At 36.6% G+C, this 24,676-nt stretch overlaps 1 protein-coding gene across 3 annotated transcripts in view; it reads left to right on the top strand.

Moving 5' to 3' along the window:
* Positions 1-24,676, top strand: part of PHACTR2 (phosphatase and actin regulator 2) — a 173,581-nt gene that overhangs the window by 116,660 nt on the left and 32,245 nt on the right. For all 3 annotated transcript variants that reach the window (XM_027850729.1, XM_027850730.1, XM_027850728.1), the window contains 3 exons: positions 1,412-1,467; positions 11,114-11,175; positions 14,989-15,126. In XM_027850729.1, coding sequence (XP_027706530.1) covers positions 1,412-1,467; positions 11,114-11,175; positions 14,989-15,126 — 256 coding nt within the window. The remainder of the gene's footprint in view (positions 1-1,411; positions 1,468-11,113; positions 11,176-14,988; positions 15,127-24,676) is intronic.

Genomic DNA, 24,676 nt, shown 5'->3' with positions numbered 1-24,676 from the left:
TCTTTTTTTTTTAATCCATAGTGGTGACTTTTGAAGATTATCTAATTTGTACATTATCCATGTCCTTGCCTTTCCTTTTCAATCTTCTATTTCTGGTTCCCTGTAGATTGGTTACTTGCCACTCATCAGTACCTTCTCCCTGATAGTATGGCCAGGAGCAAAAAACATGGAGATGAGAATAACTGAATTCTACAGCTTAAAAAATACTTTGTGTAATCTTTTGATTTTACAGATGAGAAAAATAAGGCCCACAAGTGACCTCCAGCAAGTTAGAGCCAAGATCAGATCCTAGATATGAACTCATAAGGTGTCTATTGACCCCAGAAGATAGCCAGAGAAAATCCCAAAGCAACAACCACTCTATTTTATGTGTGTATGTGTGTGTGTGTGTGTGTGTGTGTGTGTGTGTGTGTAATATGTAATCATCATATCCTTGTTGCTGTCTTGTTAGAACATAAACTACTCCTTGAGAATAAGGGTATTTATTATATCTGTACCTAATACAGTGCCTGGAACATAGTAAACACTTAAGAACCCTCATTTAGGTCATGAAAGAAGGATCTCAGAAGGATTCTCTAACTAAGTGAACTAACTAGCCCCTTTCTTGATTAGGGAAGTTTTGCTGTGCTTTCTGACCCTACACTTGGAGTGAATGAAATACTGAAAATGATGGGTATGAAAAAAATGACTTCTAAAGTTATTGATCCTATTTATCAGTCAGCTAATCAGTCAATAAACCTTTATCAAGTACCTACTGTACGTTAGGCACTGTGCTAAGCGCTGGAGATATAAAAACAGGCAAAAGACAGTTCCTGACCTCAGAGAGCTCACAACCTAACGGGGCAGACAGCATACAATAAATATATACAAAGCAATTTATGTACAGGATAAATAGGAAATAATTAAAAGAGGGAAATTATTGAATTTAAGAGGGAATAGGAAAGACTTCCTGTAGAAGATCAGATGTTAGTTGAGACTTGAAGGAAGCCAGGAAAACCCTTAGGCAGAGAAAAGGAGGGAGAGTATTCCAGGCATGGAAGATAGCCAGAGAAAATCCCCAAAGCAACTACCACTCTATTTTATGTGTGTGTGTGTGTGTGTGTGTGTGTGTGTGTATAATATATAATCATCATATCCTTGTTGCTATCTTGTTAGAACATAAACTACTCCTTGAGAATAAGGGTATTTATTACATCTGTACCTAGTACAGTGCCTGGAACATAGTATACATTTAATAAATATTTGTTGATTGACTAATGGTCAATAGTATGAGTCTTCTAATGTAGGCAGGTCTTTTTAAATGGATTTTTAACATCTTCATTAAAATATTGAAATACCTTCTTTTTCTTTTCTTTTACTTCTGTGAATGACTGATACTTATTTATAAATTCTAGCATATTCAATTTTTTAGGCGATTAAGCCAGAGGCCGACGAGTGAAGAACTCGAGCAAAGAAATATCCTAAAACGTAAGTATTCTTTATTCTTAAATTTCTTCCATAACCTCCAAGAATGCCAGACTCCACTTATCATTGGGAAATCTTAATTATTAATCACTGATTAATATTGAAATGGCTTTTTTGAATCATTAATATTCAATTGCTTATATGCACAAATAAATAAGGGTCTGTAATTTAATTCACGTATAAAGAACTCCTAGTATGGTAACTCCCTTCATCAACACTGATCATGACACATCGGTTACTCAGTAAATAAATTATAAATCATAGGAAAATAAATTTCAAGCCAGCAGAGACTTTAGAAGCCATCAAGTTTAATCTCCTAATTTTATAGATGAGAAGCTGAGTGTAGAGAAGGTAACTGAATTGTCCAAGGTTACAAAAGTACTAAGTATGGGAATTGGGATTCAAACCCAGGTTCTCAGACTGTAAATTCAGCACTCTTTTGACCATGTTATGGCCTCTTTTATAGAGGTTAAGTCACTTGTTGAGAGATGCAAAGTTAGGAAGTGTCATAGGCAGGATTTGAACCTAGGTCTTCTTGACTTTAAGCCCAGAAATCTATCCTCCCAGTTACACTGCCTGTTTCTTTTTATGTAACCCAACCTATATTTCTTGTGTTTGTATTTCACGTTATAAAAAATAAGGCCTTCGTTGCTACAGAGTGAATTTCAAGCTTTTACCATAATCCATGACTCATTTGTCTGAAAATTATAAAATATGTGACTATGTATTCTCGTTCACTGAACCTCCCCATAAGTCAAAATTGACCTCTCCAAAAAATAAAAGTAGAAAGATATAGTTTGCTCTTTCATATCTTAAAAAAAAGCCAAAAGAACAAATTAAACCTTTCTGTATTGTAGCTAATAAAATAGTATAGTTTGTCACACTCAAAGAAATTTGTTAAATGATTAGATTTCATTTGAGTAATGAAGAAAGCAATACTTTATTCCCCTTTGTTATGATTTCTCTGTTCTCCTGGAGGAGTATTCCTGACATCTCAGAACTTAGCTATTTCCTGATGCTCCTCTTATTTCCTTTATCCTTTCTTTGGGGGCCATTTTTCTCCATCCTGGAGTAGTGTGTTGATATTAGTGTTTATTTTATTATTGGTATAAAAATAGTAGAAAAGCACTTTTCATTCTGTCATGTTACATCAGCAGAGCCATTAACAGTAGTGAGCTCTATGGTGGACATTTTTTAATGAATTATCCCCATTCTAGTTATATTTTGCATTTTATTAACTGACTTTTCGGTTTTGTAGCACGTGAAATTTCAAAGAGCTGAAGTAGGCAAACTGCCTGATTGTCACTTTAATGAAAATAAATCACTGACATTATGGAAAAATCCCTTCAGACATGGTGTTTGAGTTTTGTTGGCTAAACTGCTCTCTAGTATGAGACATTTTCTTTTCAATGCTATTTCCCAGTATATTTACCTGGCAGCTGGGATTATTACTGTAACTACCCAGCAAACATATACAAATCATGAGAATGGTTGCCCTCTATTCATTTTCTTGGGTTTTTTGCATGTTATTCTTTATTTTTTGAGGAAGAGAACTCTCTTCCATCACCCACCTGGTTTGTTTATTTGGCATAAATAGAACACAACACTGTTCATGAAAATTAAAGAATTTCAGATAAATCTCCATCACTATGCACAAGAGCCAGTTTCAGAAAGAGGGGAAGAAATAGTCCCCAGCTGAGAGAAGAAAAAATTTTATTCCAAAGGATTTCAGTTCATTTTTTTCCCCCTAAGGAAGAAATGAGACAGGATCTAATATTGACTAGCATTTAAACAAACTCAAAGATTGGAAGTTCCTGGAGGACAAGGAGTGTGTCTAGTTGAATTGACTCCCACATCATTTAAAAGATATTTTAGAAATAGAGAGAGAGGATGGTCATGGGAAGGCCCTTACCATGGTGGATAATCCTAACTCTCTATCATTAGTTTCATTGTTTGTGAATATTTATGATTTTCTATTGCATATTCTCATGTACTGTAGCTTCCTCAGCTGTGACAACAGTCTTACTATATAACTGTTGCCTTTCTATACTGACTTTGAAATGCCATAATTTCCTGGATGTCAGAGGAAGGGAGTAACTTCCTAATTAGGGTTTGGGTTTGATACCAACCTTGTCCTAATTTCCTTCTTTAAGGTCATCTAAGTATGTTGTTTATTCTGGATCCAAATAATTGTTTTCAAGCTTGGCAGGAGAGACATTAATAATCTATAGCTTCTAGAAATAATAATGTAGGGAAAATGAAAAGAGAGTCAAGAGGATCATTTCTGACATTTATTATTTCAGTTGGTCAACAAAAGAATGTGCCAAAGTCCCCATTGTATTTCTGTGATTTGTGAGCCTCTTTATTCTGTCCAACTTCCCTGCCCTTTCCCTGGTACAAAGTGGCAGCCTGGAAAGTCCTACTTATCCAAATGACCATGTACAACAGTAATTGTTACTGTAAATTATCTTCCAAAGAAAGACTTTTAACTGGGTCACCTATACTTGGTACCCTGGGCAATAGGTTTCATCAGCCAATAAACATTTTGACCAGTTCCACTAATGATCACAGCATATCAGTACCAAAATAAAGTCATCAGATTCTGATAAATATAAAGAGCATTTTTCTAGACAATAAGATTTTTACTTCATGATAAGACTTCTAAAATTGTATACTATATGACTTTTTACTTAATTTCTGTCAGAATTGCTGTAGGTGTTTAGGTTTGCTCCAACATCACACAGCATTTTACTCAGTGTCATTAAGGAATGAGGTATTTCCAAATAACCTAAGCTTACTTTAAGGACAAAAACTTGGTTTTTAAATTTAAATCAAGTTAAGGAAATCTACGCTGTATTTATATGTTTCCAACCTTCTGAAATAGAGTATATAAATAAACATAATTTTTCTTTTTCTTGATGACTGGCATAATGATCATTAGTTATTATGGTATATAATGATACCCTCCAAAACTATTGAGGTTTGTGAGGGACCTGACTACTGTAGGTCCCAGATGATTCAATTAACATGCGTGTGCCTGTTTTTTATATCTTTTATACAACCTCCTTTGCGATGCTGCCGGTAATCATTTTTGATGCTGTGTTCTCTGATCTAGGACCCTCTTTCCCCTCTCACTTCTAATTTCCTCCTTCTATTCTGTTATGAGGTAGGAAAGATAATGAGACCTGTTAGTTGACAAGAAGGACAGCTAGGTGGCACAAATGGATAGAGTGCCAGGCCTTGAGTCATAAAGATGTATCTTCCTAAGTTAAAATCTGGCCTCAGACAATTACTAGCTGTGTGACTCTGGGCAAGTCACTTAACTCTGTTTGCCTTAATTTCCTCATCTGTAAAATGAACTGGAGAAGGAAATGGTAAACCACTCTATAATATCTTTGCCAAGAAAACCCCAAATGTGGTCCCAAAGACAGAGGTGTGACTGAAACAGCTAAAAAACAACAACAAAATCCCATAACCCATATTAATGGAGGAGAAAAGCACCAAAGGTGAAAGAAGCCCATAGGTATTACACAATCCTTTACATTTTAAGTGTTTCAGGTCCTTAATTTTGATGTATTTTTCCAAATGTCTTGTCAGAAAAGCCAAATGTAACAAACTGAAATGATGCAAGGAGAATACATGGAAGGGTGAAAGGAGGCAGTGTAGGTATAATAGATAGAGAGCTGGCTTTAGAACCAGAGAGAAAGACCATGGTTCAAGTCCCACTTCTGATACATACTGGCAGTGCAACCTTGCATAAATCACTTAACTTCCCTGCACTTTAGGCAATTCTCCAAGACTATTATTGACTATTACAACAATGTCTAAAATGAGAGTAAATGGGCTCATTCTGGATATTTCTTCTGACATTCCCAAACTGAAAAAGCTCTTTAGCAAAGCCATTCAGCTCTTCAAATGCTATTTTGAAGATGAGTGGCAAGCCAACAATAGGAGTCATAACCTCTTATCATCCCAGATATCATTCCATCTTATTATATCATCATTTATTTCAAAGTCATCCAGAAGGTAGCTTTCCTGAAGTTTGTGTGAATCCTGCCCAGAACAATTATGAACTTGGCAAGCTCCACAAACTCAAGTGACCAGCAACCACAAAACAAGGTAGAAAAGATGGACTACAGCTTGAGAAGCTATATCCTAAGATGATTTTAAACTTTATATTTATACTCTATTATTTATATTCTATTCACCTCTTCAGTGGGTGACGGGGTGACTTAGTCTCTATTTTGTGGCAGTGGCAACTTAAGTTATTTTAAAGGATCATGACTGTGAGGTTCTTCTTTTGGGAACTATACCCCATAAACTGTTAAAATAAATCTCTTCTTCCCTACACAACAGTGTAAGGAATGCAAATGGTACTGCTTATTTCAAATGAAGAGAAAAAGAATCACTAGGCCATTGAAATCTTGTGTATTTTTTTTTCACAAAGAAAAACCTCTTTTGACTATTACTGACCTATTTGAATTAATAACTAAAGATTATGGCACTACTCTATGCTGATATCCTTAGAAAAAATTCAACAAGCCTCTCTGCTTCTGGAGCAGTGTGGTATAATAGATAGAGAGCTGACTTCAAGTCAAATCCAGCAGGACCCAGATTCAAGTCCTTCTTCTGGGACATAGTGTCTATATGACCCCAGGCAAGTCATTTACTCTGTCAGTGTTCTATCCAACTCTCAAAGATTGTAAATTGCAGAGAAGATGCTGACCTCCATTGGCAGAAGTTTCGTTACCTAGGAGTTCTCTATACCAGTGGAATTACAGATCTGGCACTTAGCCCCTTTCTGCCTTAGCCTTCTCCACAAAATGTCACTAGTAAACTTAACTTGCTAGGTAGGTTACCTTAAGTGCCTACAGCTTTTGGACCAAATGTATTATGTTTGCTGTGGGAGACATTCCCTATAACTTCTATGTTTCTTGGTAGTAGGTCGCTATTCACATGGTTTGTCAACATCTTTTTCATAAAACTGTCTTCTGAATTATTTGTGATGAATTTGGAAGTTTTCTGTCCTTGTTAATAAAGGAATAACCTTCCTAGGAAATTAAAGTATGAAGCATCTGGAAGAAATTAAGTGTGCACTGGAAAACAATTTTTTAAAATAAATTTTAAGAATTAAAAATAACTTTTTTCAAAAAGAGTTTTTATAGGACATAATACTTTATTAGAGCAAAGTTTAAACAAGCGGGTCATTGTTTGTTTTTTACTTCCCTATCCTGCTTCCTCTGTTCTTCTTAGGAGTAGAATCCTGCAAATATAAGGAAATCAGTTCCCGATGTGAAACGATAATTTTCATGTGATTCAGGGGTTTTTAGCTAAAGCCCCTAAATGCATCACATACTTACTGCAATTGACTCACTGAAGATCATTAGCCACCACCAGGTTGTATAATCTGGATGAAAGATTTGGATAATTAACAGATTCCCTTTAAGGTCATAGTGATTTTTGTTCTTCCTATTGAAAACTAGTTTGATTTTTTGGGTTTTTTTTTTACCTAGATTTAGTGGTGGGAAGAGATGAAGTGGGTAGTTAGTTTTGACTTTATCTTTGACAATTAACTCTATTCCTTACTGTAAAGTAAATATATAAGCCCCTTTGGGGAAAGAGTTTATTGATATAAACAAAGTGCTTGAGGGTGGAAAGTCCTATTTTTATTGGAAAGAGATGGAAGGGATTCCTTCCCTGCTAAGAACTCCCTCCATCAATGCATATTACCACTGGTTCTACAAATTATGGTCTTAATGAGTTGCCTGGGTTACTAAGAAATTAAATGACTTGAGGGGCAGCTAGGTGGCACAATGGATAGAACTCTGGCCCTGGAGTCAGGAGAACCTGAGTTCAAATCTGGCCTCAGACACTTGACACTTACTAGCTGTGTAACCCTGGACAAGTCACTTAACCCCGATTGCCTCACCAAAAAAACAAAAAGAAAAAAAAGAAGAAGAAGAAGAAGAAAAAGAAATTACATTATTTGCCCAGGGTCATGCAACCAGGATATGTCAGAGATGGGATGTGAACCCAAGTTGTCCTGGGTTCTTTAGTAAGCCATGTTTACCTCTTCTTGATGTTATCATTTCCAATAGCAATAAATAGCTGATCTTCTTGATCAAAGGTGTCAAACTCACAGCCTGCTCCCTAGTGCTGCTGAACCAAATTAAAATGTAATTGGAAAATCTTTAAATGAATACAAATTCAATAGAACCTAGATAACCTTAATATGTGGTTTCCAATATGTGGCCTACAGAGTGTGACACCACTGTTCTAGAGCTCTAATTTGAACTAGGTCAACTAGGTAGTGCAGTGGATAGAGTGCCAGGCCTGGAGACAGGAAGACACCCTCCTGAGTTCAAATATGGCTTCAGACACTTGCTAGTGGTGTGACGCTGGGCAAGTCATTTACCCTGCTTGCTTCAGTTTCCTCATCTGTAAAATGAACTGGAGAAGGGAGTGAAGCACTCCAGTATCTGTACCAAGAAACCACCATATGGGGTCACAAAGAGTCAGACAATACACACACACACACACACATACATATATGTAAAACTATATATATATATAATACACCAATATATAATATAGCCTCTATTTGAAGATATTCAAGGATAGGGAAACTACCTCTTCTATAATTGCTAGGAAGTTTTTTCTTATGTTGACCTAAACTTCCACCTATTGTTCGTAGATTTGCTTTCAGGAAGAAACAGAGTAAGTCTAAATCATCCTTCACATTGACAAAACTTTGGAAAGTTGAAGGGAGCTATCATATCCCCGCCTCCACCCCTACCCCTTTTGTGTCCTTTTTTCCCAAACTAAACAAGTCCAGTTTCTTTAACTGATTCTCATACACCAATATCACTTGGGTTGGTTTGTCCTAGTAATGTGATTGTTTGTATTAAGGATATTCTTCTAAAATAAGATCGTTTCAGAATAAATTATTTTAATTTAGTGAATATATATTTAGTGGAATAAGAAATATAACCATAAATGTGTTCATAAGAAGAAATTTAATCGTTTATCAAAGGTATTTGGTTCCAGATGGGCCACTGAACAAAAGTCGTTTTTATTTTTTTCATGCTGTAATAATTTCTATTTGAAATAATTTTATTTGAGTAACATACATTAGTGAGAAGTATTTGCCCTCTTTCTTACTAACATATTTTTCAGAAGTGAATTGAAACTCTAAATATTAAATAAGGAATAATAATAGTGAGTTTGGCACATTAAGTAAGCAAATAGAATAGTTTTGTTTAGACACACATGATATCTTAATGCCTTTTAATCATTATTTCCCAGTAAGAAAAGGAAAAAATGAATGCAAAGTTTCCATTATGAAATTGCCATATTGGCAATGTCATTATTTACTCTATAGCTTGCCTATTTTATTATTAAAAGTGGAAAATGTACAGGACTGTTCTTATGTTTTTTGTTGCAAATGAATAACCTCATAATTGAAAGATTTTCAAGGTTCTAAATTGCCCGTTCTCACATATTAAAAGTTTGCCCAGAGTTATAAATGTAAAGCTTTAAAAAGTGTCAAGGGAGACATTGTACTGAGAAAAGTTGCAGACTTGTTTTGGGGATTTTTTGGTATAGGTTTTTTTGGATGAGGCAGGACTCTGTAAATCCAATATTATTTGAAACAAAAAGTATTAGATCCCCCAGGAAAACAAACATAATTTCTGTGTAATTATGTAGTGTCTACTAGCTCTTACATGGTCTATAATTTTAGCAGTAATGCCTAAATGCTAATTCTTTTTCAGACCTGCTAGTTATTTCCCATAATGGAATGAGGCCATGTGCTTTCTAGCAGAAAGAGCACTCGCACTGGACCAAGATGGACTTGATGCCACTAAGGTCCCTTACAACTCAAGATCTATGAATGTATCAACCAAAAGCTATTCTCATTTATTAGGATTAGCTATAAAATAGTGAAGGCAGTAATCAAGTAATTATCAAATTATATATCAAATGATAAATCATGGAATTCTGTAAGATTCCCTTTTCTCCCTCAAATTATAGAAAAAATTTCCCCCCAATAATCCCATAAATCTGATCACATTCTTAAAAGGTAGATTATGGCTTATAGTCAAATAGATTTATGGTAGCTTATATGCCTTGAATTGGAAAAGGCCTTAGAAAACTCACCATAAAGAGAAAATCACAAGTTTACATGTAATGGCTCACCCTTCCACCTTTTGAGACCTTTTCTCCTTTGAAAACATCAGGAAAATTGGTTATATACTGGTTTTAAAGAATCTGAAGACTGAAAATAACAAATAGAGCTTGGTTTGAATGATGATTTGGTAGTTCAAATATACATCTAAAATTTATCCAATTCTGTTTTTTTATTTGTTGTCTTAGAATTATCCTATTTAGATTGGACCTAAGACTAAGCTTTCCTTATATAAGCTGATACTTTTTTCTTGAAGTCATATTGGATTTACTACAAATAAGCCCTCCCCACCCAAAAAAAACCTTCTTATTACCTGCCTTGTTAAGACAACCACACAAAGTGAAGAAGAGAATGATAACTAGATAAATAGAAATAATAAATAAATTAGATAAACAGTTGGATTGTATCTTACTTTTTTCAAACCGACCTTAGTAAAACAAAGGCAAAACAAGGAGGTCTTTGACGTCTTTTTTTATGATTTGGACAAATTCAGAATCCCATAATTTCAGATTTGAAAGGAACGTCAGAGGCCTTCTACTGCAATCTGCATATCTATAATAACTCTGACAAGTGATCATTCATCCTTTTCTTGAAGAACTCTACTGAGGAAAAATTTATCACTTTCTAAAATGCTTTATCCCAGTTTTAGTTTTAATTATTAGAAGGTTTATGCTGATATTAAGTCCAAATCTGCCTCTATGCCCTATCCCATCCATTGCTTCCAGTTCTACCACCTGGGGCCCAAACACAGCAAGTGAAATCTCCCATAGCCATCTTAAGACTTCTTCTCACTCAGCAAAATTATCTAAAGCTAAAGAGTAAAGGAGAGAAAAGAATTCAGGCAATAAAAATAATAACATTCATAGCTAGTATTTATACAGTACTTTACAGTTTGCAATGACTTTTGCAAATATCATTTGACCCTTACAATAACCATGGGAGGTATGTACTGTTATTATTGTCGTTTTACAAATGAGGAAACTAGGTAATACAGAGGTTTAAATTATTTGCCCAGGCTCATACAATAGCAAGTATCTGAAGCTGGATTTGAACTCAGCTCTTTCTTCCCAATTCCAGGTGCGTCTATCCACTACAGAAGAAATTTGCATTATGACCATTCATTAAACATATTTGCCTCCCTTTAGGTGGTTTAATCCAGGATCATAGTTTTCTTGGGTTGTGTTGTTTTAACTATAAACAGACATACCTTCATCATTTGCAATTATGTACTACTGATAAAAAGCAAAATGTTTTTTCTCTTTACCACTTAGGAAAAATGATAAAGTCCCACCTTCTCACACGGCCTGGTGAAGTTCCTCTCTAAATAAATATAGTCTATTTCTTCTTTTGAAACGTGGGGCCGTTTGGGTGAAAATAATGACGTTCTCATCTGCTTTTCTTACCCAAGGATCATCTGTTGGACTTAAATAGTCATACCTTAACTCTTTTTATACCAATAAACAGAAAAAAATGAAGAAGAAGAACAAGAAGCAAAAATGGAACTGAGACGCAGACTCAGCAGAAAGGTGATGGAAGTATCACAGTGCATGTCTTTATGTCTTTGTGTGTTTACATCATGTCCCTCTGTACCACTTAGCTCCCTTCTTTCTTATAGTGACATAAGTCACTAAGTGGATTCTATTCAAAAGTTCCCAGTATTTATTTAGATGACATGCTAAGATCGCTCTGTGTGTTATATGAGTGTCCACACACACACACACACACACACACACACACACCCCTATGTATCCACAAAATAAAGGATTTTCTATTATGTTTATATTTAGTTACTTGGTATGCCTACACAGAAAAATTTTTTAAATGGGCTCTAAAAATAAATTTGCTTTTTTCCATAGAACCAAAGTAGAATTTTAAGTAAATATTTGGGTTCTTGGAATTGTGGGTCTATTATGAGTGTATTGTGTGGTATATTACCATTGATAGAAGATGTGAGGGAATCATGGTATAGTGAATAGAGCACTAGATTTGGAGTCAGAAAAGCCTGGGTTCAAATCCTGCCTTAGACATTTAATAGCTGGGTAATCTGGACAAATCACTTAACCACTTTGTGCCTCAGTTTCCTCATCTGTAAATTGAGGGGGTTGGACTTGATGGCCTCTAAGTTCTCATTTGATGGTCCTATGATTGTTTCTACTGGATAATCTAGCTCAGGGTGGGAATCCTATGGCTTCAAGGTCACACATGGTTCTCTAGATCCTCAAGTGCAGCCTTTTGACTGAGTCCAAGTTTTGCAGAACAAATCCTGTTATTAAGGGGATTTGTTCTGTGAAGTTTGGATTCAAAGGGCTGTACTTGAGGACCTAGAGAGCCATGTGTGGCCTTGAAGTCATAGTTTCCCCACCCCTGCTCTAGGTCCTAAGTGCGGCCCTTTTGACTGAATCCAAACCACCCCTAATCTCGCTAATCTGTTTTTCCTGATTAAGTGTATCCCCAAAATAACAAAAAAAAAATTTTAAGCTCTTATAGCTCAGGCAATTGTTATTTCTAATGCAGTAGTTCTCAGACTTTTTGGTCTCGGGACCTCTTTATACTCTAAAAAAATTATTAAAGACCCCTGAAAGTCCTTTTGTTTATGTCTATCGATATCTATATTTAGCAATAGACTAGTTAGAAAGTTTGCTCTCCATGTTAGAAATTAAAATATCTTTGTTTTATTATGAAAATAGTTTTTCCTCGTGGACTTCCTAAAAGGAGAATCCCACTCTGAAGGGGTCACCAGACCACACCTTGAGAACCACTGCACTAATTTATAGAAATAGAAATCTGGTTAAAAGCAATTTTTCTATAAACAAAAAAACAGAAATCTTTTTAAAATAAAGTATGAGTATTTTGTATGTATACTTTCAATATTTATATATTGCAGTATAAATAAGTAAATTACTACTGTCATTAAAACCAACAACAGGAACCTATAGCATTTATATCACACCTTGAAATTTACATTGCACTTTACAGATATTATCTCATTTGACCTTCACAATAACCCTGTGAGGTAGGTATTACTAATATCCCCATTTTACAGATGAGGAAACTGGGACTAATGATTAAGTGACTTGCCTTGGTTAATAAATCCCTGTGGTAGGATTAGAATCTAAGTATTCCTAATTTTAAATCCCTGGCTAAACAATTTGTATTATAGTTGTGATAGCTATCCTCTATAACTTTATTTTATTGAGTAGAGTGCAAGGAAGTTTCTCTTTCTTCATTAATTTTACAGAGGAATAGATAAACTTTTATTTATTACTGCAGGTTAAGTGACTCTGGAACAAAATTTGGCCTCTGACCTCAATAACTCATGGAAAAAGCAGTGTGAAAAAGGCTGGGCAAAATGATTCCTTCTGATGGAAATAATGCTGTAACTGCATTTTGAGATCATTTCATCATTAAAAACCATATATTTAACAAACACCTTCTCAATGGACTAGAAATCAAAGAAAAAACAAGTTGAAATAGAGTTAGCACCTTGTATGAAAAAGGACTTTGCTAACTACCCGAGGCTCTAGAGATGCTCTTTAGGGACACTTTGGTGACTGATCCCTTTCTTTTGTCACTACCTGGGAAGATAAGATGTTGAGGAATGAATTATTGATGGATTAAATTGATTATAAATATCATACCCATATTTGGTATGGTCCCAGAGCCTTACTGAAGGGCTTGGATCACTATCTTCTGCAATAGAATGAATCTGATCCCTCAATTTTAAAGTTGAGTTAACCATGAATTACCTAATGAGGTTAAATCAGTTACCTAAGGTTATGTGGATAGTGCAATTAGTAATAGAAATCTGGTGTCCTAGCAGTGGTTAGCAGCATCAGTTCACCATAATAGAATCATAGAGTCAGAACTCGTAGATCATCTAGTTCAGTGGTGTCAAGTTCCAATAGAAATGGGAGCCACTAAATGGTACATAAGATTCCCAGAGGGACATATTAACTTAGAAAAATCACATATTAACATTATCTATGTTCTATTGTATTTTTATTTGTTTTGTTAAACATTTCCCAATTATATTTTAATATGTTTGACATCTCCAATCTAGTCCAATGTCCATAATTTTACAGATGAGGAGACTAAATCTGTGACAAGGACATCATGAAAATGAAGTAGCAGCAATATGCCTGGTCTTTCCTGTATGAAATTAGTATTATAACTTTCAATTTAGAAACACTCTTAGAATATATTAGAGTATATTACCTTCATAGTAAAGTCCCTTCAAGACTTGAGCAAGCCAAGTTTCTCCCAATCTGTCGATGTCATTCCTACACTTCCCTCAAGCTTGGCAAGGTCTAGGGAAAATCAGCAACTTTTGTCATACTAGATAGAATATGATGCACGTAATTTAAATTGTGCTATGATCATTTTGTTGAACCAGTGTCTCAAAGGAAAAAGCTGATTGAGTAATTGTGTTCACAAAGATCTGAGACTCCCTGTTCTTGTCTCTTAAACAAGTCACTAGCTGCTCTTTCCTCCTTTCTTGTGTCATTCTCCTAACTATAACTCCACCTAATCTGCCCAGAGTTGCTATAGTGTCCAGCTAACTGGCAGAGTAGGCATAGATTATAGGTGAAGCCAGAGTGACCTTATCCTATAAAAAGTTTTGCACAGGGTAGCCACCTTGCTGGGTATTTCTTTTTCCTAGGTTTGAGTGTATATTACGGATTTATAACAAGGTTAACAATTTTACAGGTAGAGTAGAATCAGTCCATTTGAAGCTGATGATACAGGCAAAGAATTATAAAATGTTAATCCCAAAAGGGATCCTAGAGATCATCCATTTTAACCCCATTATTTTACAGATGAGGAAACGGAGGCTCAAAGGTTAAAAGACTTGCTCAGAGTCACATATCTAGTGTTTTCAGGTTCCCTACCTAGTACTCCTTCTGTTGTGCCATACTTCTTGGATCCTTATTTCCAAAATATTAGATGTCTTTAAAAGTATTCATGTTTTCATTCCAATAGTTTAGTCCCCAAACTAACCTTCTTATTTCTGATCATTGTTATATGTGTTTCGTGTATTACTAATGACACTGAAGACAGCCTTCACAGAGCACAGTAATTTAGAAAAAATCATAATATAGAGACAGTAAGGTTTTTGTAACTCGTCTTACAATGATGATTTTTATAGACTCAAAAACTAGGTCATGCTGCTTTCTGGTTCTTGTTAGAGAATCCCAAGGCACTGCCTTTTTTTTTTCTTTCTTGAAACCTGAAAGTGACCTTGTTTAACAATAACTCTGAAGTGCTCTCTGTAGACAACATTGTTACCCTGTGGCTGTACATCGTCGGCTGAACTTTTCTCATTTCTTCCTCTTTTATAGCTCAGTTTGAGACCAACAGTGGCAGAGCTACAAGCAAGAAGGATTCTTCGGTTTAATGAGTATGTCGAGGTCACTGATTCTCCTGACTACGACCGCCGAGCAGACAAGCCCTGGGCCCGACTAACACCTGCGGATAAGGCAAGAGCCACAGTAGATTTATCTCGGAATCTATTTTTCTTCTGAAAATATTAAACTATCCCTCCATATCCTCTTAAAATTTTTCCAAAAGAAGCTAAATGTCACCTGTTGTCCCACAAATCAGTCTCATAAACATTTACGCGTGTTCTCCTCTTAATTCGGTACCGGCAGTGGCCAAGACTGTAGTGCCCACAGGATAAGGATTGGACTTGAGAATTCACTGATATAGGGAATTCTTCCATGAGCAAATCCTCTTTATTGGTGCAGGCATCCACCTTCTCTACGAACTAGGTCTTCCAGTGTTCAAAGTTGACTCTCTGTCCATTAGGTCGATCTGTTTCTCATACCATGCCCAAAATTTCTGATAAAAATTTCTGTAGTATTATGGCTTTTTCATCAAAATTTCCTATGAGTTGCATTCATCCAGTGCCTTAAATTAATCCATGACTGTAAAATTGATTTTTGGGGGAAGTTAGTATGTTTTGGCTTAATACAATTTCTGAAAGTATGTATTTTGCAAACAAAAATAGCTGTAGGCATTGGAACAACATGAGTAAGTGGGTTTTTCCCATATGTGCATAATCTTTAATCCTAGATATTCATCAATATGATATAGTCTCTTGGCCAATAGATCATCTTTGTAAGCTAAAGAGTCCACTGAATCACCTACAAAGGACCTCTAGATGTGTCTAAAGAAGTACAACTTTCCTTTATTACTTAACCTACCTTCATTTAAAGCTAAATGGCAAAGATTCATACTAGAATTACCAGCACATCATCCTATCCATACTACTGGGAAATAAAAAAAAATTGTCAACAGGAAAACCTACCGATTAAATATTTTGGAACATCTGCCACACATAGAGGATTCATTGAGTAGCAATACTGATGCCAATTAATTACTGTGGCACTACACCAGAAGTGCTTCTTTTTGGTCATTTGTTTTCAGGACCTCAATTTTTAGCATTTTATAGATATCTGAAACCAGCAAAAGACTATTTCCCATTCTTAAATTTAAAGAAAGCTGAGTAATAAATGTATGAATCTACATGCTATGCATGTATGCTTCAAATGATCTGTGGTTTCCCTGATATCAATATTTCCTCTGTTAGTGTGCATAGTAAAGCCTTCATACCTTCTCATCTTGTCAGTGCTGTTCCATGAATCCTTCTCTGAGGTGGGGCTTTTTTCTTTAGTTCTTTATTTTGAGGATACTGTGATTTTAAGATAATCAGATTTAGAACTTGAATGAAATTCAACTTCTGCTTTTATAGGTGATGTAATTGATGCCTAGGTGAAGTGACTTCCCCAAGTAATGTAGGTAGCAAGCTGGAAAGCCAGTTTATCTCTTGACCTGTCCATTAACTATCCCACATACTTACTATGTGACTGACCCTTCTTCTTTTATAGTGATGCAAGTTTTTCTTGATATTGCTGTGCAATGTTCCAGTGTAATACAACCCAGAATACAGTGGAGCCTGGGACTTCAAGCCCAAAGACCAGGATAAAATTCCCAGTTCTGCTCCTTGCTACCTATGTAACCTGGTCATAGTAATTTACTTAGCTGAGTCTCATTTTCATCTGGAAAATGAAGGGATTGGGCAAACCCAAAGACATATCAGATTTAGTCTAAAAAAGAAAAAAGAGGGGCAGCTAGATGGCGCAGTGGATAGAGCACTGGCCCTGAAATCAGGAGGACCTGAGTTCAAATCCGGCCTCAGACCAAACACTTGTCACTTACTAGCTGTGTGACCCTGGGTAAGTCACTTAAACCCAATTGCCTAAAAAAAAAAAGAAAAAAGTAAAAAAGAAAGAAGAGACACTGAGACTAAAAATATCAGAAAAAACACTAAAGTAGTATCTATGAGTTGTGTCAGAAACAATACAGTAAATTCCTAATGGCATAGTAGTTAGTTGATACAATCAGGAAATTTCAAGTAAGGTCAGTAAGCTTTTATTTAGCATCTACTATGTGCTAGACACTGTGCTTAGCACTAGATATACAAATAAAAGCAAAAAAAAAAATCCTTGCTCTCAAGAAGCTTACAATCTAATTGTAGAGACAACATGCAAAGAACTATGTACAAACAAGATATAAACACGGTAAGTTTGAGATCATCTCATAGGGAAGGCAATAGGATTAATGTTGACTGGGAAAGATTTATTGCAAGAAAAAGGACTTTAACAAAGACTAGAAGGAAGCCAGGAGGTAGAGATGCTGAGGGAGACCATCCAGGTCTGGGGGGAACAACCAATGAAGATGTTTGGAGTCTGGAGATAAGAGTGCAAGAAATAGCAAATAAGTTAGTGTCACTAGATCACAGAGTATGTAGAGTGGAGGAAAGTGTAATAAAACTGGAAAGATTAGAAGGGACCAGGTTGTGAAGGTTTTAAAAGCCAAACCAGAGGGATTTTTGTTGTTTGTTTTGGTTTGGGTTTTGATCCTGGAGGTAATAGGGAGCTATTAGAATTGAATGAATGAAGCAGTGGGAAAGTGACATGGTGAGACTTGAGCTTTAGGAAGATCAGTTTGACATATAAGTGGAAGATGGACTAGAAAATGGAGAGATTTAAGGCAGGAAAATCAACCAGCAGACTTTTGTAGTCCAGTAGTAAGGTGATAAGGGCCTGTACTAAGGTGGTGTCAGCGTCCAAGGAGAGAAGGGGGAATATGAGAGAGATGTTGTGGAAGTGAAAACAATAGGACTTGGCAACTGACTGGATATGAGGGGTGAGAGAAAGTGAGAAGTCAAGAATGATACCTTAGTTGTGACCCTGGGTGACTGGGAGAATAGTGGAAAAAGAAAGTTAGGAAGAGGGGAGAGTTTGAAGGGATAAGTAAGGAGTTGAGTTTTGAACATGTTGAGTTTAATATGACTACAAGACATCTAGTTCAAGATGTCCAGTAGGCATTTGGAAATATGAGAATGGAAGTCAGGAGAAAGGTTAGAACTAGTCAAACGGATTTGGAGATCTTCAGTAAAGATATGATAATTGAATCCATGAGAGCTAATGAGATCACCAAGTGAAACAAAAGAGAGGGAGAAGAGGGCACAAATCAGATGGCGGATGCCCACAACTAATGAACTAAGTCTGGGTGAAGACCCATAGAAGTATCTGAGATGGAGCAGTCAGACAGAGAGGCAGAGAACTAGGAGCAAGTAGCATCTCCAAAAATGTAGAGAGAGAAGAGAGTATCAAGGATATGAGAAATAGGAAAATTAGGAAGAGGGAAGATTTGGGGAAAAACTAATGAGTTCTGTTTTAGATACATTGAATTTGAGATGCTAAGGGATGCCAAGATGGAGATTTTAAAGCAAACAGTTGGAGATGTGAGGCCTGGAGCACAGAGAGCACAGGGGGAGATTTGGGAGTTATCTGGTGATCAACAATGTCAAAGGAAGAAGAGGCATCAAGAAGGGTGAGGACTGAGAAAAGGCCATTAAAATTCGGCAGTTAAGAGATCATTGATAACTTTGGAGAAAACAGTTTCAGTGGAATGATGAGGCCAGAAGAAATGAAAGAAACAAATATTTATTATGCACCTACTATGTGCTAGGCTAGGTACTAAGGGCATTATAAATATATCACTTAATCCTTACAGCAACCTTTCGAGGGAAGTGTTATTATTATTCCCATTTTACAGTTAAGGAAACTGAGGCAACCAATAGTTAAGCAGCTTTCCAGCATTACACAATTAATAAGAGTCTGAGGTCTGATTTGAATTCAGCTCTTCCTGACTACTGGCCCAACACTATCCACTGGGCCACCTAGCTACCTCTAAGCTAGAGCACAGAGAGTTAATACTGAACAAAAAAGTAATTAAGGCATCAATCATAAATGATTGACAGGTATAGGATGGTAGCTAGCAGGGTTGGATGGATCAAATGAGGGTTCTTTTGAAGATAGGGGATACATAAGTGTGGTTGTAGACATTAGGGAAGCACCCAGTAGACAGGTAAAAATTGAAGATTAGTGAAAGAGAAGGGATGCAATCCGCTGGAGAAAATGAGCTGGCATGATATGTGTGTAGGTAAAGGGGTTTGCATTGGCAAGGCTGCCTCTTCAGGTGAGACAGGTAAAGGAGAAGTGAAGCAAGTATCTGAGTTACGTAAGATGAGGAAGAGGGATATATATATATACAAAATAAATACAATTATAAAATACAAAATAAGGGACGGACGGTTAAGAGAATCAGGAAAGGCCTGCTGAAGGAACTGGGATATGAAGAGAACCTTGAAGGGAGCTGTGGGGTTCAAGAGGCAGAGGTGAGGAGAGAGAGCATTCCAGGCATGGGGAATAAATGCCTGTGCAAAATCACAAAAGTGACTGATGCAACGTCCTGGGTGAACAGCACCAAAAGAGCCAGTTTGGCTGGGTGTAGAGCACATGGCAGGGAGTAATAGGTAACCATTCTGAAAAGCTGCTATGCAGCCAGATAGTAAAGGGGTTTGGATGCACAGTCAAAAATCCTTAGCCAGTAAATGCTCTCAACAGCAATAGGAAAATTAGGAAGAGGGAAGATTTGGGAGAAACTAATGAGTTCTGCTTTAGACACATTGAATTTGAGATGCTAAGGGACGCCAAGATAGAATTTTAAAGCAAGCAGTTGCGGATGTGGGACCTGGAGTACAGAGGGCCAGATATGTAGATTTAGGAGTTATCTGGGGAAAAAAGGAGCATCTGGATAATCTAACAACCCATATGATATTCTTCCTATGTTTAGATTTCCTCCATAACACTGGCCAAAACTTTCAAGAAACATGTATCTCTTCAATTTTATACCATGCTTTATATTGATACTTAGATCACTGAATAAGCTTGTCTGTCATATCTTGCATTTTACCATGTGAAACCGTTGTTCTAGGAAAGCCCTTCCAGGCTGTGTTTTTGCTTCACCACGGAAAGTTTTTTGGTTACAAAAGACCAAAAAGTGTATGTGGTGTGTTGCACAAGACTGTCTGCAAAAGCCTGCCTGTTTTCTTTTTGCATGTTCATTAGTAATGCCCTCATATACACGGATTACAACATTCTCACAAAGATTTTATAGAGATACGAAAGTACACAAATGAATGGCTCATTGGTTCCTGTTGTCTTCTCTGTTGCATTTTTCTTGGTACTAATACTGCCAATATTTTTTTTTCGTTGTTGGAATCTTTACCTCGAGACACTTTGAAATTTGATCTATGAATACCCTTAAAATTGTGTCACTTCCATCATGTTCTTCTAGTGCACATATTTGATCAGATTCAGCTGCTATGGTTACCAATTTCATTTCCTTACATAGCACATTAGGTTGTGGAATCCCATGGTGGTCATTCCAATAACATCAGTGAACAAAATTGTTGGCTATAGAAATTCTTGCAGATGTGTTCCATTTCATTTCTATTTGTTGTCTGCCTCTCAGTTTCATCTATAAATACTTTTCAGATGACCTGGCTTAGCTGTTTCAAACCTAGCTTTCTCTAGGCTTGTTTTCCATTCCACTGCTTTGTACTTTCTGAAGTGTTTCATCTTGTAACCTTCCATTCTCCATAATGTTTTGAAAATAAATTTGGATTCTACCTTTGCACTGTCCTTATTTGACACCTCCCTCCTTGTCAAGGAGATCAAGGGTTTGTTGACTAAGTCCATTTCTGAGTTTTTTGAGCCCAAACATTAGTTTTATGTCAGTAAGTCTTCTCTAAGAAATGGTAATAATGAAATCTAATGCCTTTATTTTTATCCCTTTCCCATTTTTAGAAGTCAACTGCATTTTTAAATAGGCCAGTTGAGGGTTGCTGTAATTATATATAGCATCTTTGACCTTCATCCTCTCTTCTAATTTTGTATTTTTGGACCTTTGACCTTTGTAATAAGCAATCAATGATGCACAAAGTCAGATGTTTCTGGAATGACTCAAATCTATAGTCAACCTCCTCCCCCCACCAATTCTCTTTAAATATATAGTCATCTTCATTTAGGTTTTCTTTTGCTTTTTCATTTTTCATTACGTCCCGTATCTAAAACCATATGACTCTTTTTGAGGAAGCAATCATTCACAATACATGAGCGTGAAGTTTCTAGGTAATCTTCAAGCCTTTGAATTCTTTAATTTTTTAATCTTAAACCATATTTATTTTTTTCTGAGTAATTAATAATTTTATTAATTATGCTAGCAGAACTCAATGCTTATTGAAGTCACAAAATCTGTATAGACTTAGTGTCATCTGTTTCGGGGGCTTCCGTGCCCAAAGAATTTATTACCAAGTGACTGACATCTTCTTCTTGTGATGAACATCCTTGTTTTTAGCTTAGGCTCATCCTTGGACCAAGCAGCCACAGTCTTTCCCAAACTTTTCCAGACCATCTTAAAATGTAATTTTAATTGAAAATGTAGTTGTGAGCTTAGTGAAAACTTAATTGGACTTTTAATTGCCACTCTGGATCATGTCTCTGTTCTTTCTCCTTCACTAAATTGTATCACTCGCTATACTAGATTTTGTTGCTTATATTAGGAATCAAATCATGGTGTTTTTCTATCTCTTTAACTACTCACCCCTTTTCCAAATCTAAGATCTATATTTGGTGAGGAAGAGTGTAATCATTTGAACCTTTTTTAAAAAAATAAAAATTGGTAGAAATAAGGAGCTAATTATTTCAGTATATTTTCCTGGAGATATAGATTGGTATAGATCTGTATCAGTGTATATCTATCTATTATCTGTCTACATTGTTGAGAATGCATTGTATTGCTTTAAATATTTTTATGTAGACAAACTGTGGCTCACTATGGATATGCTGAGTGCTTTGGGTTACCTAGTCTCGTTTCTGCTAGCATGTGTGGGGGAGGAGGGCATAGGAGAGAGAAAGAAATAGAAAAGATATGAAGAGTAGATTTGAAGGGGAGGAAATAAAGAGGTCAGAACAGAGTTGGGCTATAGTACACTATCGGGATTTGAGGTTAAGCTATAATATAGCAACTACCCAGAACTAATGCTGGGCCCAGAAATCCCCTTACCCTTTCGGAGTCCCGGAGACAATGCATTGCATGCCACACATTCCAGAAAGAGGAAGGGAGGGTTCCAGAGGGCAAGGTTGCTCCCTAATAATTAGCTAGCATTTATAGAGTGCATTTCAGTTTCCAAACCTCTTTGTTATCTCATTTGATCCTCACAGCAATATTCCTGTGAAGTAGGTGCTGTTATTATCCCCATATAATAAATGAGGAAACTGAGTCAGACAAAAGTAAAGTGATTTGTCCAGGGTAACAGTGTCTGACAAAGGACTGGAACTCAGGTCTTCCTGATTCTATATCTAATAGTCAACTAATATGCCACTTAGCTGACTTTTAAGATATATTGAATGGGCCATTAAGGCCAGTCCTCTCCTATACAGTATTTGTGGGCTCACAGGCATGCCCGCACGTGTGCACATACACACACGCACCCCTTCCTCCTCCACTCTCCCCTACACACATACCCTAACACCAGTGATCATCTAATTATAAAGTTCTGGATGAACATCCAGAACTTATCAACAGGATGAGGGCAAATATGTCAGCAGAAGAGGACAAGTAATAAGGAGAAAACATGTGGCAATGGGAAGGGTATAGCTCTAGGCATGGGACATACTCCAGTCAGATCCAACATGGGGAAGAGGTAGAGGGCTGGGTTCCCTTAAAGTATAAACCTATTATGGTTTTTTTACACATTTTCGGGATGTAGTTAAGATCTACCCTTGCCACATTCCCGCCCCCTCCCCCAATTCCCTACTCTTAGTAACATCATCTGGAGTATCATAAGCCCGTGTAATTTCTGGCCTTGATACCTAGAAGTCCCACTAAACAGAAAAGTTCTACATTGTTATTCACTATTAATCAGAGACATTCCAACCCTGTGTTCTATGGCTCCTAATGCTTCTGAGTGCCCAACTTTATGTTATTTGGTCTCCTTAGCCTTTATAGCTTACAAAGCCATTATGTAAGAATTGATCTTGTGTTTTCTTGCTTTCCCTGGTAATATCCCCAAAGTTCTTTCTTCCATTCATGACTACAAGACAAAAGAGATGGAAGAAATAAGTTTAAGCTACATAATATCATTTAGAACTAAAGATGTGGCTCTGCTACTGTTATTGTAGTTGAAGCCCCAGAGTGCCATGGGATGCTCCTAAATTCATTTGAAGTGTGTCATTTTCCTTGTCGTTCTTGGCAGAAGCTTATTTGCCTTTGCCAGGGCCTTGGGATTTAGTCAGCGACTACAAAAGAAGAAGAAGAAGAAGAAGAAAGTTTTGGGAAAACCCAAATCAGCCTTTATGGTTATCTCACTGGGAAAGAGGGATTGTTATCTTTTCTCTACCAGAAGAGACCAGAAAGTCCATTCAAAAACACCTCTATATTCTGCCACTACACAGTGCAGTCGGAAACCCAGGTCTAAAGGAACAATCAGGAACAACTTGTGGGAGGCTGACACCTTCAGTTGGCAGGAGGGTAAATCATAAGCTTTACTCACATTTTTAATTACTCACATTTCAAAACAAATTTTCAGTTTTCAGCCCCTTGTGTACAGAAAACTCGTATCCCCTTCGTCCTCTGGTGGCAGTTGACTGCAGATACATCCATGCAGAACCAGAACAACCCTGAAGGGGTCTCATAATTTCAGCTTTTTCTACCACAGTTATCCTTTCCACATCATGACTTTCCCCATTCAAGGATTCGATATATCACAGGTCGGCATTAAAAATTAAATGGGAATTTGGGTGGAGTTTTACAGAAGCCACAGACAACACAGGAAGGCCAGCGGACAACACAGAAAAAGTTTAGAAACTCAGAAATGCATAAAATATATATAGTATTATATAGTATCAACCCAAATTTTACAATAAGGTACTATAAGCATCCCATAAATGAAAATTTTCAGAGTTCTTCTCTGGTACAAAGGGAAGGCTAAAAAAATTTTACATGAATTTTCTAGATTGCTGGGGCTCCATGCCCCCTAACCCCTGTGATGAGGAAGGTATAACTGTACTTATTTCTTAGAAAGGCTGTATAAGAAGCAGCTAAGTGGATAGAGTTCTGGCCTTGGAGTCAGGAGGACCTGAGTTCAAATCCAGCCTCAGACACTTGATACTTACTAACTGTGTGACCCCGGGCAAGTCACTTAACCCTGATTGCCTTACCAAAAAAAGAAAAAAAAATTTGGTTCACATCTTGAAAAAAAAAAGAAAGAAGGAAATGCTGTATAGTAAAAAGATGAGAAGAAACTATTTAGGCCTTTGCCAGCTGGGGCTTCACTAGCTAGGATCATCTACTGACTGGAAGAATTTAACACTTTGACTGTGACACACCCCTTTGAGAACCCACAAAAAGGAAAAGAATCCCTTGGGTTATTTGGAGCTGACTCTAGGTCAGCTAACTACAGGACTGCTCTTCCATTAAGGACAATGAGTTTGACCTGTTTCTGTATCATTGCTTCAGTTTGTATCCCTCTGTTTACACAGAGATATCCTTGAAACAGCTGGCAGTTTAATTTGTATTCTCTGAAAGAAAAGATTAAAATAAATAGCAACACAA

This window comes from Vombatus ursinus, unplaced genomic scaffold, assembly GCF_900497805.2.
Source record: "Vombatus ursinus unplaced genomic scaffold, bare-nosed wombat genome assembly UNPS02009132.1, whole genome shotgun sequence".
Taxonomy (NCBI): domain Eukaryota; kingdom Metazoa; phylum Chordata; class Mammalia; order Diprotodontia; family Vombatidae; genus Vombatus; species Vombatus ursinus.
This window is presented reverse-complemented; position numbering and strand designations above follow the sequence as displayed.